Raw genomic sequence first — 17063 nt, forward strand, 5'->3', positions numbered from 1 at the left:
TTAAGTCATTTTAGTACCTTGCAGTTTTTGAATTACAGCAGTCTTGGTAATGGGAACTGACAAGACATCGCCTCAGTTAGTTTGATGGCTGGGACAATGGTAATCAAATCCGAGATAATGAAAAATTGTGTGGAAATGGGAATCATAAAGATTGGGGCTAAAACGCAAGCTGTCATCTTTTGCACAGGAATAGTACAATACTGCTTTGATTTCGATTGGATTCTTAAATGTGTTGCAAGCTTTTGATTTCATCAAGCTGAATGTTCCCAAAAGGGGAAGGCTGTTTAATCTTTTCTCACCCACCACCTATTATGAACTTCTGTATGATTAAAACCTTAGAGTGCTGCACTGAAAGATTTAGTCCTGATAAGCTAATATTCTGCTGTTTCTGTAAACTGGGATCTCAGTAAACCAGGCTACCTCTCTGACAGAGTACTTCAGCTACACTGTGGCGTCACTATTTCAAATGTAATTAACTTCAAAATCCTTTAATGTATTTCAATATAGGCTAAATGCCATATTTTTACCCAGCAGTGGTTTAAAGCTTTTCGAGTGGTAGTTTCAATTGCTTTTCAGATGTCCTTTGAATGTGTCAAGAACCTCCATGTTCATTACAAGGCCTGAGCAAACATCCCCCCTCCCAGCTGCTTTCTATATTCCAAGGGATCCTGTTCAGTTTTTGCCCGAAGGTTGCTCAGGCCTTTGTGGTGAATATATGGAGGTCAAGTGTACAAACAAAACTGCTCCCTCATTCCTCCCTCTCTATATTCAGATGCGTGAAAAGGGTGTCTGTTGATGGTGGGAACAAAGAAAGGAAAGGCTGGTGGGAAAAAGGAAAAAACGAAGGCAATTGCCTCCAGTGTTGAATTGTGTGTGGAAATCCAAAGGTCATCTAGTCCAACCCCCTGCAATGCAGGAATCACAGCTTAAAGAATCCCTGATGGATGACTATCCAATTTGTTTAAAAAATTCCAAGGAAGGAGAGTCCACCACTTTGAGGTACAAAATCAAGCTTCAGATGGTGTTTAGATCTTTAGATGAAAAATTATCAGTAAATAAAGCCCACAGAAAAACAGTAGGTTCAATCAATTTATTAACAAATAATTAATAATTTATTAGAAAACTTACATTTATTTACATTCTAAAATTAAAATTTACAGGAATATTTCAGATTTAATCTCCATTTATGTAATGAATAATTTTTTGCCAGTAAAACAGCTCTTCATCTTGTCAGTAAAAAAAAAAAAAGTGTTACAGCAACAATTCAAAAGTTATACAAGTACAAACATGCTATAAAATAACCAGATTTCAAGGAAAGCATTTCTCTAGCTTCTTCTGAAATAGTGCATTAAGGACTTGCTGTTTTTTTCAAACTATTCTGCAAAGTCTTTTGCAGTCTAGCTATGTTTGCATCCAAGGCTGCTAGACCATTTTTGAAGTCTTCTTCATCTCTAGAAGTGAATGTTGAAAAGGAAGATATAGTCCATTCAGATTTTCCAGACATCCAGTCAAAAGTTGAGAAACTAGAGTCAGGAACAGACATACCAGGGCCTTTTTTCTGTGTGTTTCCTTTCTGATGTGGAATAGAAGCATAAAAGAATTTATCAGGCTGAAGTCCATCTGGATCGTCCGAAATCATTTTAGCAGCTTCATTTGTTATTTCTTTTGGCTGCATTTGGCATCTGTCTCCCTCCAGCTTTGCTGTCTTCCCCTTACTTTCAGACTTATTTTCCGCAGTCTTTTTGGGACTAAAGCTACCATACAATTTATCAACGGCCTTTGCATTGTTGCCCGGCATCTCAAACCTAATTGGCTGCTTGGAATTGGCCAACCCAAAGTTACAGTCCCATTTTGGGGGAACTTGACACTGTGTATCTGTCCTTTCAGCTGCTGCAGCTGGTTTCTGAGATGGACTGCTACTCAATGGAATGTAAATAGTCTCATCCGGCCCATGCCCTTCTACCAAAGTACTTGAATTGCTGGCTGCTTCAACTTCAGGCTTTAGAAAGGCAAAGCTTTTGGGAGCCACTATTTCCCCTGCAATAGGGCGGTTTTGAGGAGGGTCTTCAGTTGCCCTCATGTCATATCCTTGACCTGGTACCTTCATCTCACTTTTTGGTAAGACAGGCTCTGCCAGAATAGGACTGGTTTCTAACTTTTTAAGGTAGCTCATTACAGAATCACTTAGAGGGTATGTGTCGGCCTGCAGCTGTTTTTCATGAATTTCCAAGAGTGCTTTCGACAGACTGCTTTCCTGTTTTGGTTTGGAAGTGTCCACAGTGAGGTCCGAGAGAAGTTTGGACATACTGCCCTGCAGAGCCCTGTTGAGAACAATTCAGTAGTTTAATTTTTAATTAGGACAAGGAATATGACAAAATCCAAGATCCTGAATTTATCTCAAGCAGTTGGGCTCTGGTTGTAGTTTTATACCCACTTACCTGTGGGTATAGACATGGTATACTGTACCTCTTTCAGGATACAGTCCACCTTGAGACAATACAGAAGTTAGTAATACTGTTTAGTCATACTTATACTGAGCTTTTAAAGTAAAACTTAAAAACTATGACTGCAGGTTGAGCTTTTTTGGTGGTCTGTCTTAAGTTTATCTTCCAAACGACCATTGTATTGAAGTAGAACATTATCTATTAGTTTTGTAAAGAGGTAAACACATTTAAACTTTCACTGAAAATAAAAGAAATAGAAAACTGAACGTGTTTTGTGTGTGTGTGTGTAAGTAAATGCCATAACCATGGGGGAGAAAGGATGCCAAGTGAGAGAGGCTAATAAGTGAAGAGGGTCTCTAGAAATGGGGCCATGTAAATACAACCGTACACCCAGCTGTCACTGCCTTCCAACAAGTCACATGGGCCAAAAGCAAGTTGGCTACAGTTACAAACACTGCTAGGAGGAAAAGCGTTGCCCCTTCCCCCAAAACTAGTGATCAATGGTTGGGCTTGTCTCCCTAACATGCCCTAGTATATGTGTTGTTGTTCTTGTTGATGATGATGATGATATTAATACAGTGGTACCTCGGGTTACAGACGCTTCAGGTTACAGACTCTGCTAACCCAAAAATAGTACCTCGGGTTAAGAACTTTGCTTCAGGATGAGAACAGAAATTGCACGGCGGCAGCACAGCAGCAGCGGGAGGCCCCATTAACTAAAGTGGTGCTTCAGGTTAAGAACAGTTTCAGGTTAAGAACGGACCTCCAGAACGAATTAAGTTCTTAACCCAAGGTACCACTGTAATAATAATAATTTAATTGTGTTGTGTTCTAATGTTGTGCAATGTCCTGATATTTCATGTTATAGTGATATAGAAATATTTTTATAAATAAAAGCCAAACGGCCACCGTTCAGCCTTAAAGGAAGAACTAATGCTGCAATCGGAAGTCTTTACTAAGAGACATGCCTCCCATAACCCATTGCAATGGGTGTCTGGGGAAGAGCGGGAGAACCCCTCCCTTTGCCCATGAATGGAATGCTTTGAATGGAATGCTTGCAACTTGAAAAACTAAATTGATTAAATGCTGCATCACTCTCTCCTGGAACATTCAAGGAAAATTCCAAAAACATTAAAAACTGAACTCAAAAGTGCTGCCCACAAAACTGTTGTGGCTGCACCCACGGTTCTTTTAAAAAATAAAACGGTCTGAGGATTAGCTGTTTGTGGGGTGGAGGAGTCCTGGCACGTGTTCTGCTCCCCACTGTCCTGAATAGCTGAAGGGGTAAAAATTTAAGCTTTTTGAATAGTCTCAATAGTTCAGTTCCAATCTATTAAACAGGAGACAAAAGTATGCACACAGGTTGCACAAACAACCCCCATCTAGTTTGAGCTACAGTCTGAAAAATCTACCTCTAATGTATGGTAATGATGCCCAACTGGATTAGGTGAAGCGACAAGAGAAAACAAGAGCTAAAAACCAGAATGTGACAACTTTTATTCACACTGGTGAATAAATTGTAAAGGGTCATTTTTTCCCCTTTCTAGCAAGACAGGTTTCAACTTAGTCCATGAATCTCTGACACCATCTGGTGGCTAAGTACTACACCCACAGTGCAAGACTTGATATAACACTAAATATATGTGACAGAACTATCAGTTAAACTTCAACAAAGGTCTTGCGCGAGACTACCTGCTCCAGAAGCAGTTGTTTTTATTATTTAAATTTGTATACTGCCCTATACCCATAGGTCTCAGGGCAGTTCACAAGATAAATTATGCCCTCTTCAAACAATTTTCTATTAAACAAGAAGCTCAAGTGAAATAAGGAGAGACGGAACAGCTGGAGGTAAGTAAATAGACTTGGCTAAGCAGATTTGTTTCTCTTTGTCTGTTTCTACACAATTTCTTTTCATACTTAATGTACCACCTCAAAAGAAGTCTTAAGTAAATTGGATTCTTGATAGAAAGAGATTATTCAAACCCATTAACTGTAGAAAAACAAAGGACAAGTTTTCTTTGTTTTCTGAACTTCTGTACATCCTTTGGACTCTCCTTCTGGGTTGCATTCTACAGTGAATGAATCAAGTCCCAAGAAGACTGAGCACGACCACCTCCATGTCAGCCGCAAGCCAATCAAGTTTCAGGAACTAGTGTAGCACACTCAAGTTCAGCTAACTGTCAGGATTACTTGCATTATAGTTTTCAAAGAGCAACTAATTATTGAAACAAAGTCACAAGAGCAATACATTCTTCCCTAATAAAGTGACAGAAATGGGTTTCTGCTATATTATTTTGCCAATTTATATAGTTAATGAATACTAGTTGTAATATTAGTTTCAAGTGAAACTAGGGCTTGACCCAAACATTTAAAATAAAAAGCTGAATATTGTTCCTTTGCCATGCTAAACATATGGCATGTTCCCCCTCCCAAATCTGAAGTTTGAAAATCCTACCTGAAATTATTCTGCAAAATCTTTGGAGAATGTTCAATTTGGCTATTATTTTCAGAGATATTGGTGCTTTTAAACTGAAAAGAATCCACCATTTTCCAATATGGCGACTTCTCCCAGTCTTCTATAAGTTTATCATAGCTTTCAGATCAACATACATGCAATTTTCAGCTTTTCATTCTAAATGTGTTGGGCCTAAAATTTTGCTAACTGCATAGGACTAAAGTTAAAAGAAGGAAGTTAGAGCAAGGGCAATGTTACTGAACATTAGTTATTTGCACCATTTGATTAAAAGGTGAGATACATATTTAACAAGCAAATTAAGATAGTTACCGAGTCAATTCATGTAACCTATTCACTTCTGCATCTTTCTGACGCAATGTTATGCCTAAAATCTGGTTTTCTTTCTCAGCAACTTCCAACTTGTACTGCAAGCTCTTTGTGCTGTTCAGCATATCGTCTGCTTCTGAAACACATTGAAGAAGTGTAAATTGTAATTTTTACATTAAACGAATATGAACCCAGAAAGTGCCTCAGTATACACACCAATTTTGAGCTTTGTTGAGAAAATATCATATTGCTGTTGCTTTTCATGAAGCTCTTGGTCCCTCTCGTGAATTATTCTGGTCAGCCTTCTATTTTCCTCTTTTTGGCTTTCTAACATTTTTATGATCTCTTCATTTTTATTCCGCAGCAACTCATTGCTTTTCATATATTCATTCAACTGACTCTGCAATGTGATATTCAAAGACTGAAGCGAGACTATGGGAAGAAGCATATAGTTGTTTTAAAAGACAAGTTCAACCCCAACAAATATTTATAACTACTAAAATATAAATAGGTGGCATGCCCTTGTAATCTCTAGGATTTTTAACAGCAATATATTTTGCCCGAGGCTTCCTTTGGAGACTGTCTAGAAATTTTAGTAGAGAATGTTGCAACATGTCCTTAGAGGAATATATGTGAACTGTTCTGCTGTAGCTGTAATGAGTTTTTCTATTTCCTTCTAGGCCAAACTGAGATGTCTTACTTACTGCTTGGAGCTGTCTTAGGATGTAGCAGCTGCAATCATGAAGATTCAGCCAACTCGCTGCATGCACTAACTGGTTCACCTACTTTTCTACACACAATAATGTACATGGTAGAAATTCATAGTATGACCCAACTATACAGACTTTAATATTCACACTGTAAGAGAAACCATGCATGTAACCACTTCCACAATCAAGTCAATAAGCCATTCCTGAATAAAGTTGTACGATACAATGGCATTGTTTCATGTGAAACAGTATGAGAGGTAATGAGACAGTGGTAATGTTTTGATTAGCATCTCACATCTTAATAAGCCAAAATGTGAACCAATCTTCTGCTCATACATGCAGCTAATTCGCAAGAGCACGTGAACGTGCTAGGAAATCTTCAGCTAACTAGTTTCTGCTTTCATATGTACTGCAAATCTATTTATTAACATATTTAGAAAATGTATTTAGCATTGGGTACAACACATTATAAAAAATCATCGGCATAAAACAAACCATGGAATAACAGAGTGTCATAGGTCTGAATAATGGCTAGGAGAAGCAGCAGCATAACTGAAAACCTTTAGAGCCAGAAATCTGCTGCAGTTTAGTAGACAAGAATGAAAAAACATAGCTAATAGTTAATTGTGAATGTGTCAGTCATGCACACTTTGCTCTTACTAGTGGGCAGGAGAAAGAAACCATGAGCATTTGTGGTAAACCATTAACTATGGCTTACTATTACATGAAGGGCTTTATATAAAGTAAATTCAAGTACTTCATTAGACGAAAACAGCATTGCTTCCAGAACTGTTAGAAGTGTGAGTAACCAGCAGAGACTGTGAATACGCCTCAAATTCTGTTTTAAGTGCTTTTAAAATACATTCAAATCTTTACACTTTGTTACTTACATTCATAGTTGCTATCCAGATTGCATTCTTTTTCTGCTCTCTCTTGGTTCTTCAGCTGTTGATTCAATATTCTTAGTCGTCTTCATTTGAATTGGGGGGTGGGAAAGTTTGCATTTAACAACTATTTTCTATGGTAATGGTTTTGATAAAAAGTGAGGGGACAAAACTATCTTCCTCAGCTTTTACGTTAACTTTATCCATTCTGACAACCCCTCATTCTCTGCTAGATCCTCTTCTGCTTGGGACAATTGCACCACAGCTTTAAAACAATGCCAATACACAAAAAACACAATCCAATAATGTTCCCACAGCAGCTTGCGTATTATACAGTTGAACCCTGACTGAAACTGAGATGAGCTTTCAATCAGCTGAGGTTACCAGTGCTGATCTGATAAAGTCAGCAGAGAGGTTTGCTGTGGCTGAACCACAGTCCTATCAACCTGTACAGTGGTACCTCGGGTTACATATGCTTCAGGTTACATACGCTTCAGGTTACAGACTCCGCTAACCCAGAAATAGTGCTTCAGGTTAAGAACTTTGCTTCAGAATGAGAACAGAAATCATGCTCCGGCAGCGCAGCAGCAAGCCCCATTAGGTAAAGTGGTGCTTCAGGTTAAGAACAGTTTCAGGTTATGTACGGACCTCCGGAATGAATTAAGTACTTAACCCGAGGTATCACTGTATACACAAACTGATCACCGTTGTTATCACTAGCATTACCAACTGTTATTATACCATTATGTGGCAGTGAACTGCCTTTTGCAGTTCCCCCAGCAGACCCCTCTTCTTCCACAATGAACTCTACAAGAAAGTGAAAATTGGGTGGAGAAGAAGGATTGCGCCAACTTTTATATCAAGATAGTCTGCTGATGTTTCAACTCCCAAATGCATCTTACTCATTTTAGTTGAACATTGATAAACAAATTTTAGATTGTTTCGCAAAAATGTTTCAACATGTTAATTTATTATACAGTATTTCTGTTTTATAGATAACAGGCTTAATTTATATGTATACATAATCTATGCATCTACTCCTTTAAAAAAGGACAGAATTGTAATTCTGCTGTAAAATGCTTTTGTTTTAAGTGCACATTCACCCTTTTGTTAACTGTTCTAAACTGAGATCTGGTGAATTACCATTGCTGATCTTCCATACATGTATTACTGACCTGCGCAATTGGGCATTTTCACTTCTGAGAGGTTGAACAGCAAGTGCTATTTCAGCTTGTACATTTGCATTCCCAACAACTGCAGGCAAGAGTGATACAGTGTCTTCCACTTCACCTAGCAACCTCAAAATTTCTGAATCATCTATAATGGGGAAAGGAAGAATCTGTTGAGTAATCAAATGCACTCCTCAAAACATGTTGTGGAAGAATAAAAATTCACAATCCTAAGAAAAATACCAAGTACTTTTACATCTGCTATACGCTACAATAGATTTAAGACAGAGCTCCGTCTTCAATATGTCCCTTTCCAAAAGAAGGGAACAAATTTCATTAATGTTTTTGCAGTGCATGTTGCTAAAAGAAAAAAACAGCACTTTACCCTGAGACTAGTAAGAACCCTTGTGTATATATATTAACCTTATTGTCCCTGGTGTAATGTTGGCAACATGACCCTAAACACATCTGCTTACAGCTAATTATTCCAGAAGCTTCCTTTACTTCCATATAAGCTTGCTTGCTTACTTACCTGCTGCCCAGGATGAACAGTACTTGCCAGCTCACAAAGCGGAAATAATAAGAATTCCACCATGGGTGTTTCCCCATCTAATAAGACTTACATTAATATGGGAATCCTCAAGAAACATTTTATAACCTATTCATATTAGGTAGGGCAAGGCAGATAGTTATATTTGCTTATATTTGCTTTCTATACTCATCAGTTTGTTTTTTTTTAAAGATGTCTTCCTTAATCAAGAAAGTATCCAAAAATATTTTAATAAGAATAGCAATGAGTTGTAAATCACTGGTTTTCAATACATGAAGCAGATGTGATTAGGAAAATGAAGGGGAAGAGATCTGATATTTTTTTTTTTTACATTTGACTTCAGATTTCTTACAAAACAAAAAGCACCACTCAGCCATATTGAGAATGTGAACACTCTCCCTTGTGCAGAAAGGAGTCTCTGTTCTTTATTGCCTACTAAATGTAAAGGGACCCCTGACCGTTAGGTCCAGTCGCAGACGACTCTGGGGTTGTGGCGCTCATCTCACTTTACTGGCCGAGAGAGCTGGAGTACAGCTTCGGGCCATGTGGTCAGCACGACTAAGCCGCTTCTGCGAACCAGAGCAGTGCATGGAAATGCCGTTTACCTTCCCGCTGGAGCAGTACCTATTTATCTACTTGTACTTTTGTGCTTTCGAACTGCTAAGTTGGCAGAAGCAGGGACCAAGCAACGGGAGCTCACCCCGTCACAGGGATTCGAACCGCAACCTTCTGATCGGCAAGCCCTAGGCTTTGAGATTTAACCCACAGGGCCGCCCGCGTCCCTTTTATTGTATACTACTAACAGATAAAAGGAACAAAATACTAAAATATGAAACCTTAGTAGAAAGAAAGACAAAATTAGTAGAAACAAATGTGGTTTTGTCATGTTGGTATTCAATTAAGTAAACCTTACAGAAGTATAAATCAATTATAGTGTAAGCAGAAATCTCATATTACCCTGATCAGTGAGCAAGGCCTTAAGTTCTCCCAAAAGATACTTCACAGTTTTCACTTTCTGAGCTGTTTTTTGAAGGCTTGTCTTTTTAGGTTTTAAAATGTCCTTGTCAAAGCTCGTCTGACAGCTTGTATCTCTCACTGGTGCCATATCAACTCCATCCAAGTTTTCCTCTTCGCTTAGAGTACACTCACTATATTCTTCAGCAGTGTCTTCTCTAGAAATCAAGGGCTTGGTCTGAATTTGGTCAACATCCTGGTACTTTCCATCAACCTTCCCATTCTCCTTCTCATGTGCTTGCAACAGAGCCAGATGTGCTTGAATACATCTTATTAGGTCTGCCTCTTTAATCTGCTGTTCGTGGTTTCCTTGATCGGGCACAGTTTCTCTGGTACTAGCTGGAGCAAGTACTGTGGGTGGTGTAGGTTTGTTTGGAGCAGACTGGATCATGTGGGGCAGGGCAGAACATGAAGCAACAGTCTGCCCTTGGGCACTAGAAGTGGAGCCACTGTGGCCTTCTGGCAAGAGAAGTCCCATCTGTGATGCACACTGAGTGCAGCTCTCAATGACAGCACCCTTTAAAAAGAGCATATGAATAATTTATTCTACACTGAAATGTTAATACTGCACGCTTAGTTATGAGTAGGTTGCAATAAAAAATAGTGTTTAGATGTGTAGCCTTCTACTATAAAGGTAAATATTACGCTAGGTACCGTATTTGACGCACCTGACCATAAGACGCACCTAGTTTTAGAGGAGGAAAACAAGAAAAAAATATTCTGAATCTGCGCAACACCTCTTCAGCAATGAAGGGGCTCCATTTCTCCTCCCGCTTCACTGAAGGGGCACTGTGCAGCTCTCCCTCTCTGCACAGCGCCTCTCCAGCAAAGCGGAATCAGAACAGCAGATTCTGTTCTGGGATAGCCGCACCAAGCCTCTTCAGGGCAGGGGGAGTGTTCCTCCCATTGCTCTGAAGAGGCTTTGCGTGGCTATCCCAGAAGTCAGAACAGCAAGAGGGATCGCTGTGCAGCTGTTCTGGATTCAGAGATAGCTGCGCAGCCTGCATTTGCTCCATAAGGCACACATTTCCCCTTACTTTTTAGGAGGGAAAAAGTGTGTCTTATAAAGCAAAAAATACGGTAAATATTATATTTTCTATGACACCATGAAGGATCTCTTTCCCCACTTCTTAAGCATACTTTCAAAGGCACAGCAGTTGATACACCCTGTCCTAAAGGCTTATTTAACAATAAGCTATTATGCCATTTGACTGTTATCCAACACAAAGAGAGACAAAGAGAGATTGCCTATATTGTATTAGTAATTAGTTGAACCTGATGGGGTAATCTATGGCAGGTGTTTCAAAATATATGCAGAATTAAAGGTTGCTTCAGTACTGGTGTTCTTCGAAACAGCTTCACTTTGAAGCAGGTGAAGTTGGATTTGTTTTAACAATTTTTTCTTTCTTTTCCCCTTTCGGCTTGCAGAATTAATTTGTTAGTGAGGAAGTATTTAGAAGAATGGGTGACAAGCAAATTCTACTTAAGCCTCAAGACGGTGTACAAGGTGATAAAATCTAGCAATAAATCACAGTAAAATATAAAAAAATGCAGCTGATAATCCAAAGGGCACTATTAATTCTCAACATTAAATGCCAGAAAAGGCTTAAGCAAAGAGGTATGTTTTTAAGAAGTGTCATGTGATGTGAAAAATAGAGTGTTTTCCTGAATGTGATCTGCCGGACTTTGGCACAAGCTGCTGACCTTAACAGAGTCTTACATTCCTGTTGTCCCCTCCATCCTCTTATGTCCTCAAATACCCAAGGGGAAATTGAAATTATATCATGGTTCCTCCTCTTTGACAACCATAAATGAAAAAAATGACCAGTTATCTACATCTACACCAACACTTGTTAAATTGCATTAGACTTTAGAAGCCCCCATTTTAACATGTATTAAGGAAACTTTTAAGGAAGGCAAAACAGTAGAAATTTATCAATAGTATGCACAGAACAAAACGTGGCAATCCAAAATTTAAGAGAGTACTTACAGGCTGAACAAACGAAGGATTAGCTGCATATTGTGGGGACAGAGCTGGTGTAGAGGTAGGCAAACGGGAGTTGAATGCTGTTACAGGCTGATATGTTGCTAGCGATTGAGGTATAAAGAACAAAATTGTCAATGTTAAGATTAAATATATCCATCCCACAACGTCTGTCAAATCAAATCATGCCATTCCCACTCACTGTGTTCAGGAACGATGGAACATGGAACTTCAGGAATGCCACTGGATTTTTGCAGCGGTTGGGTGTTTAGCAGAGACATCTGGGTTTGCACATGCTCACACAGTTTCTGATGAATCACAGGAGAGTGCTGAGTGCAAGGTATATGAATTGGTTGAAGAGGAGAAGGTTGCCCTGTACTTACAGGAGTTGTGTCTTTTTCAACAACTGCAGCATTCACTGATGCTGGCTTATTTGGCATAGGCACTACAAAAAACAAAAAGGATAACCTTTAACTCTGTTAAGTTATATTCTAAAACAACAAAGATGTAGTAGTAACCTTTTGAGTTTTGGAATTCTGCTCTTGAAGCATTGCCATGCGCTTGTAGTCTTGATTATGTTTTATGTTACATTATGTAAGATAAAAGTAAAAATATGTAAGTTATATTCTTAAGCATTCCTCAAAGTCTAAACTATTTTCTAATAGTTCAAGAATATAGTTCTGCATTGTTCACAGACTCATGGTGGCCTGTACTTGACCAAAGACTGTACAGTGAAACACGTAATTTAGTCCTATTGATGAATACAACAAAAAACTTAGACCTCCATGAAGCAAAATTTGATCTACTAGTGCAGGTGAAATCTACTGAACATTTATGGTACAGTAAGGCTATTTTTAAAAAATCAGATCTTTTAAAGAGTAATGTATAAATTGTGTTTTATCATTTTCTTATAGATATTCTGTAATGAAACACTGAATGGATATAATAAAAAAAAGAATTAACTTAAAAATAAAGTTGAAGAAAAACATCTTACCCATTCCTTTACGCACATTTGCAGAAATAATTTTTTTCTTTTGACCCCTCTTCTTTGAACCATTGACTTTACTGAGTAAAGGTCTTGAAGCTGTTCTGACAAAAGCTGCTTTTCCTGCCTTTTGACAGAGGTTCTCCATCCCTAGCACCATTTGAAATAATATCATTTAGCAACAAAGTAAGTTACTCGCAGAATGAAAACTGAATTCAAGTAGTTAAAAAGAATACTACCTTCAGATTCATTTTGCAAAATGTCCTTTAGTAAAGACGCACAGCGATCCAGGCCATGATGAATGGTTGCAACCTGTAGAAAGGATATGAAAGAGAATGCAAACAGATTTCATTCACAGAAAATGGCTCATTATTAAACCTTCCTTATTCTGTGAGCTAGTAAAGGTTCCAAAGTGTATGTTGGAAACTACAACCAGTACTGAATGCTGCTGCTAGGATGCCCGTGAGTGCTAGGCATTGTATGATTTGCCCTGGCTGCTGGTTTGTTTCCAGGCTCAATTCAAGATACTCATTACAACCCTTGGTGGCTTGGGACCTGCATATCTTAACAGCCGGGGGGGCGGGGCAACCTTGGGTGTGCAGGCTAATCTTGACCTATGAGGTCCTTTCCCTCCAGCCATGTCTACCTGCCTGTCAGCTGCCATAACTGGGTTAAATCCTGCAGTGGCTGCATGTGATTGTTCCCAGCAAGGCACAGGCCTATGTAGCAAATGAGTTAAATATTGCTCAAGTCAAGTGATCAAGCATTTCTGTTTAAGCTAGGGCTGGGCAATATTAGGTTTTCAACATCGTGGTGTATTGCCAGCCAAACACCACAGTTTGGCGATCTACCGCGATGTTGAAAAACAAGATGCGTTGGCCTCTGCCTGCGAGACACTGGGTGAAACTGCCCCAGCTCTCACCTTGAGAGCTGAGGAGATCTCACCCAGGGTTGCAGGCTGGGACAATGCAGCTTGTTCGTGCAGCTTAGCTGGGGGGGGGGGGACATTTCCCTTCCCCAGCTGAGTCATCTCCAGTGCTTTTGCTGCTCACACGCGAGCAGCAGGAGTATTGGGGCTCCTTTAATTGCTAGACTGAGGCAAGGGCACCTGCACGCTCCTCAGATGAGCAGTTTAAAGATTCAGAGGGAGGAACAGGCTGTATCGGCACCTCGCCGGTACAGCTTGTTTCTCCCTCCGCGCCATATGAAGGCAGTGGGGTGGTGGTTTCACTATGTATTGCTGGTGAAACCGCCGCTGCTCCCGAGTCCCTCTGCTAGCAGTGCCCACTGGAAGAAGAAACATTTGACTCCCCCCAGCGCACGCTGCTAGCACAGGGATTCAGGAGCAGTAGCTGTTTCACCAGTGATATACCGCTTAATGAAACCGACATCACAGTCTGCTCTTCATACTGGTTCTGGGCAATATATTGATATATCTCCCAGGCCTAGTTTGAGCCTACAAAACCAGAGACTCAAACATGAACTGCCTGAAAGTCCTTTGCAAACAGGAAAATAGATTTTAAATAGTACTGCACTTTGAAATCCCAACAATTGGGGCTTCAAAGCGCAACATGAGCTGACATCACAATGGCATTAAGTGATTAACAGATGGGAAGCCATCCATCCAGAAAAGGTTCCTTTTGTTGTTGTTGTTTAGTCGTGTCCGACTCTTCGTGACCCCATGGACCAGAGCACGCCAGGCACTTCTGTCTTCCACTGCCTCCCGCAATTTGGTCAAACTCATGCTGGTAGCTTCGAAGACACTATCTAACCATCTTGTCCTCTGTCATCCCCTTCTCCTTACTTCTGCTTAAAAGATTACCCTCTTCCATATAACTTTCTGACAAGACCCTGTTCTCCCGATTAATTGAAAATGTGAAACATGATGACAGTGACCAGGGATAGTGGCTTTTCGTAGCAATATTTAATATGCACAAATAAAAAACTTTGCTCAGATTTTGCATTATTGTCTGTCATTACCTGATCTTCAGAATCTGTGGAATACAGGGAGTAGCCAAAATCAGCATCAGGACGTGCCACTTTTCTTAAAGCATTCCTGAAACACAGAAATGCTGTGTTAACTCTCTCTCTAGCATACATGCAAAACAACACTTGGACTTGGTATCTAGGAAAGGAGAAATGCTAAAACACAGTATCAGAAACTCTAAAACCAACTACATCAAAAAAGCACCTTAGGTTTGAAGGCATTATATGTAATATTTGATAAGGAATTTAAGATGATTCTATAATCTTCATTTCTAAAGACACGCATTGGTCCCTACTAGCCAGCAAAAAGCACAACATTTAGGGCAGTTTTAACAATATGCTACTGCTCAAACCTGCACAAATATAGAAGATATGAGGATATCCTTACTGTTTTCCTCCGCTTGCTAATTTAGCTGATCCTGTCAATCTTCCTGATGACAGTACCTGTTGGTTGCACAAACAAGCACTCAATATTTGGTATTAGTTTTCCAGAATAAGAGTAACAGGAAACACACCTCAGGCTTACAAGAGAGAGAGAGAGAGAGAGAGAGAGAGAGAGAGAGAGAGAGAGACTACATCTTCTACAGGAAAGCCAGCATGCAAGTGATGTTTTATTTTAAAAATGCTTATAAGAGCATAGAACTGATAACAGAAAAATTTCATTCTACTTCAAGAGTGAAAAGCGATCTGCAGTAGTGAAGCATGTCTGACCTATACTTTGTATGTCAATTAAGAGTCTTTTTAAAGAATAAATAACCATTGGGAACATGTAGAATCAACTAAACCATATTTGCAAATATCAAGAACAGAATACCTCACATTTTGAAATCCAGATTCCCTGCACAAGCATGACTATTAACTGGCCATTTCAATAAGGAAAACACTGGTATCCAACTAAGAGCCTTTATAACTTCAACCATTTGGTAATGTGTTCTATAACTATTAATAATAAATAAAACCACTGCAAACCAGGAGAGGTTATGCTTAAGTAGTTAAACTCATACTATTTTTGTACAATCTGATACTGTATTTCAGAAACAATCACACTTCACACCATCACATTTTGCGTGTGTGCTCCAGGAGAAAGAGCAATAGGATCAGCTTAAAGATCATCTGCTTTTACGAATTCTAGAAGGGTGGGCTTGTTACCTACTCTGTTGGTAAAAGCAGCAGAGTCCCGCGGCACCTTAAGAACTAAATAAGATGCATCAATAACAGAGGCGTTCGCGGATCCCACTCCACTTCCATCATCAGGTGCATGAACTGCAGCCTTGAGTCGGTAAGCATACAGGCATCATGCATGGTTATGGGGAATGCAGAGCCCTGAGGTTACGAGGGGGAACTCAGGGCGAAGAGCCCGAACTTAATGGCAAGGGAGGGCGCGCTTGCTCCCCCTCTCCCGCCCGCATTTACCTTGTGCCTTACGGAGCCCGGCCTCGCCATCTCCTTCCAGCCAAGAGGCTGCCTCTTCCTCCAAGCTGACTGACGGGCCCAACGGTTACTCACGGGGCAGAGCCTGTATCAAGCCCCGCCCCCTATTTGCTCTCATTGAGGAAGCGGCGGCGGCGGCAGACCGAGCGGGAAAGGAAGAGGTAGGAGGGAAATAAATAAGAGCCCGGCGGTCTAGTTTATTCTATTGGTTAGAGCAGTTCCTAAGTCGGACCAATAGAGAAAGCGGAGCGTGAGAGAGGCGTGGCTTAGCCCGTTTGTCCCTTAGTCCAGTGTTTCCCAACCTTGTGCCTCCAGCTGTTTTTGAACTACAACTCCCATCATCCCTGACTAGCAAGACGAGTGGCAAGGCTTAGTCAACCCTCGGAGGGTGGGACCGGTGTTTACTAGGTGTCCTGCACGCGTTCCTCTGGGAGCCATTGAAATGAGTGGGAAATCCTCACTGAAACAGGACAGATTTTTTTTTGCTGCTGGGAGAAGGGAAGGGGCCCTTGCTTTTGGCTCCGGAAGCTCATCCTGCGGTCAGTGTGTTAGCCTAAGGCAGAGGTTTCCAACCTTTTTGAGTCCACGGCTCCCTTGACCAGCTGCATTCTTTTTGCGGCACTTCTGTGGGGCTCAGGAGCCCAGCTATGGGTCACCATAGCTGGCAGCCTCTCACCCTTTTTCGAACACCCTCCCTTGTGGGTGGAGAGCCTCCTTTCTTTCCCCCTCTTCTTGGGAGTCCTCTGAGCAGCTGCTGCTTCTGCCGCCACCCCTGGTCCCCGAGCTGCGTCCCCTGCCCACAGAGGCCTGGGAAGCGCCCACTGGCCAGCCCCAGAGGCATCCTTCGCCTGGGGAACTTGTAGCCAAGGCTGCTGCAACAAACAGCTGTGCAAGCCTTGGGGAGGCAGAGATGCAAGAAGGCATCAGAGAAGGGAGGGAAAGAAAAAGGGGCAGAGGCCAGTGTTGCCCGTGGCACCCTGACCATCATTCAAGGCACCCCAAGGTGCCACGGCACACTGGTTAAAAACCACTGGCCTAAGGAGATACCCAATCAGCCTTGTGGTTCTTTTATAAAATAAATCACCTTCTGTGTCGCCACAGCATTTGTTTCAACATTCAGTGCT

The 17063-nt window shown here is 40.7% G+C and overlaps 1 protein-coding gene across 2 annotated transcripts; it reads right to left on the reverse strand.

The window, feature by feature from the left end:
• Nucleotides 1–1075: 1075 nt before the first annotated feature.
• Nucleotides 1076–16062, reverse strand: CCDC14 (coiled-coil domain containing 14). 2 transcript variants are annotated; one of them, XM_081924937.1, is made up of 13 exons: nt 15922–16062; nt 14897–14952; nt 14503–14578; nt 12762–12834; nt 12532–12672; nt 11740–11982; nt 11544–11641; nt 9497–10070; nt 7996–8137; nt 6827–6906; nt 5443–5658; nt 5230–5359; nt 1076–2321 (listed from the first exon to the last, which is right to left on the reverse strand). In XM_081924937.1, exons 1-13 carry the CDS (start codon nt 15949–15951, stop codon nt 1349–1351), a joined length of 2832 nt encoding a protein of 943 aa, XP_081781063.1. In that variant the 5' UTR covers nt 15952–16062; the 3' UTR covers nt 1076–1348. The 2 variants fall into 2 exon arrangements, with proteins under 2 accessions (XP_081781063.1, XP_081781062.1); XM_081924936.1 differs by having other exon boundaries at nt 5230–5362.
• Between the last annotated feature and the right edge of the window lie 1001 nt (nt 16063–17063).

Source organism: Podarcis melisellensis, assembly GCF_964234715.1.
Source record: "Podarcis melisellensis genome assembly, chromosome: 1".
NCBI classification, from domain to species: domain Eukaryota; kingdom Metazoa; phylum Chordata; class Lepidosauria; order Squamata; family Lacertidae; genus Podarcis; species Podarcis melisellensis.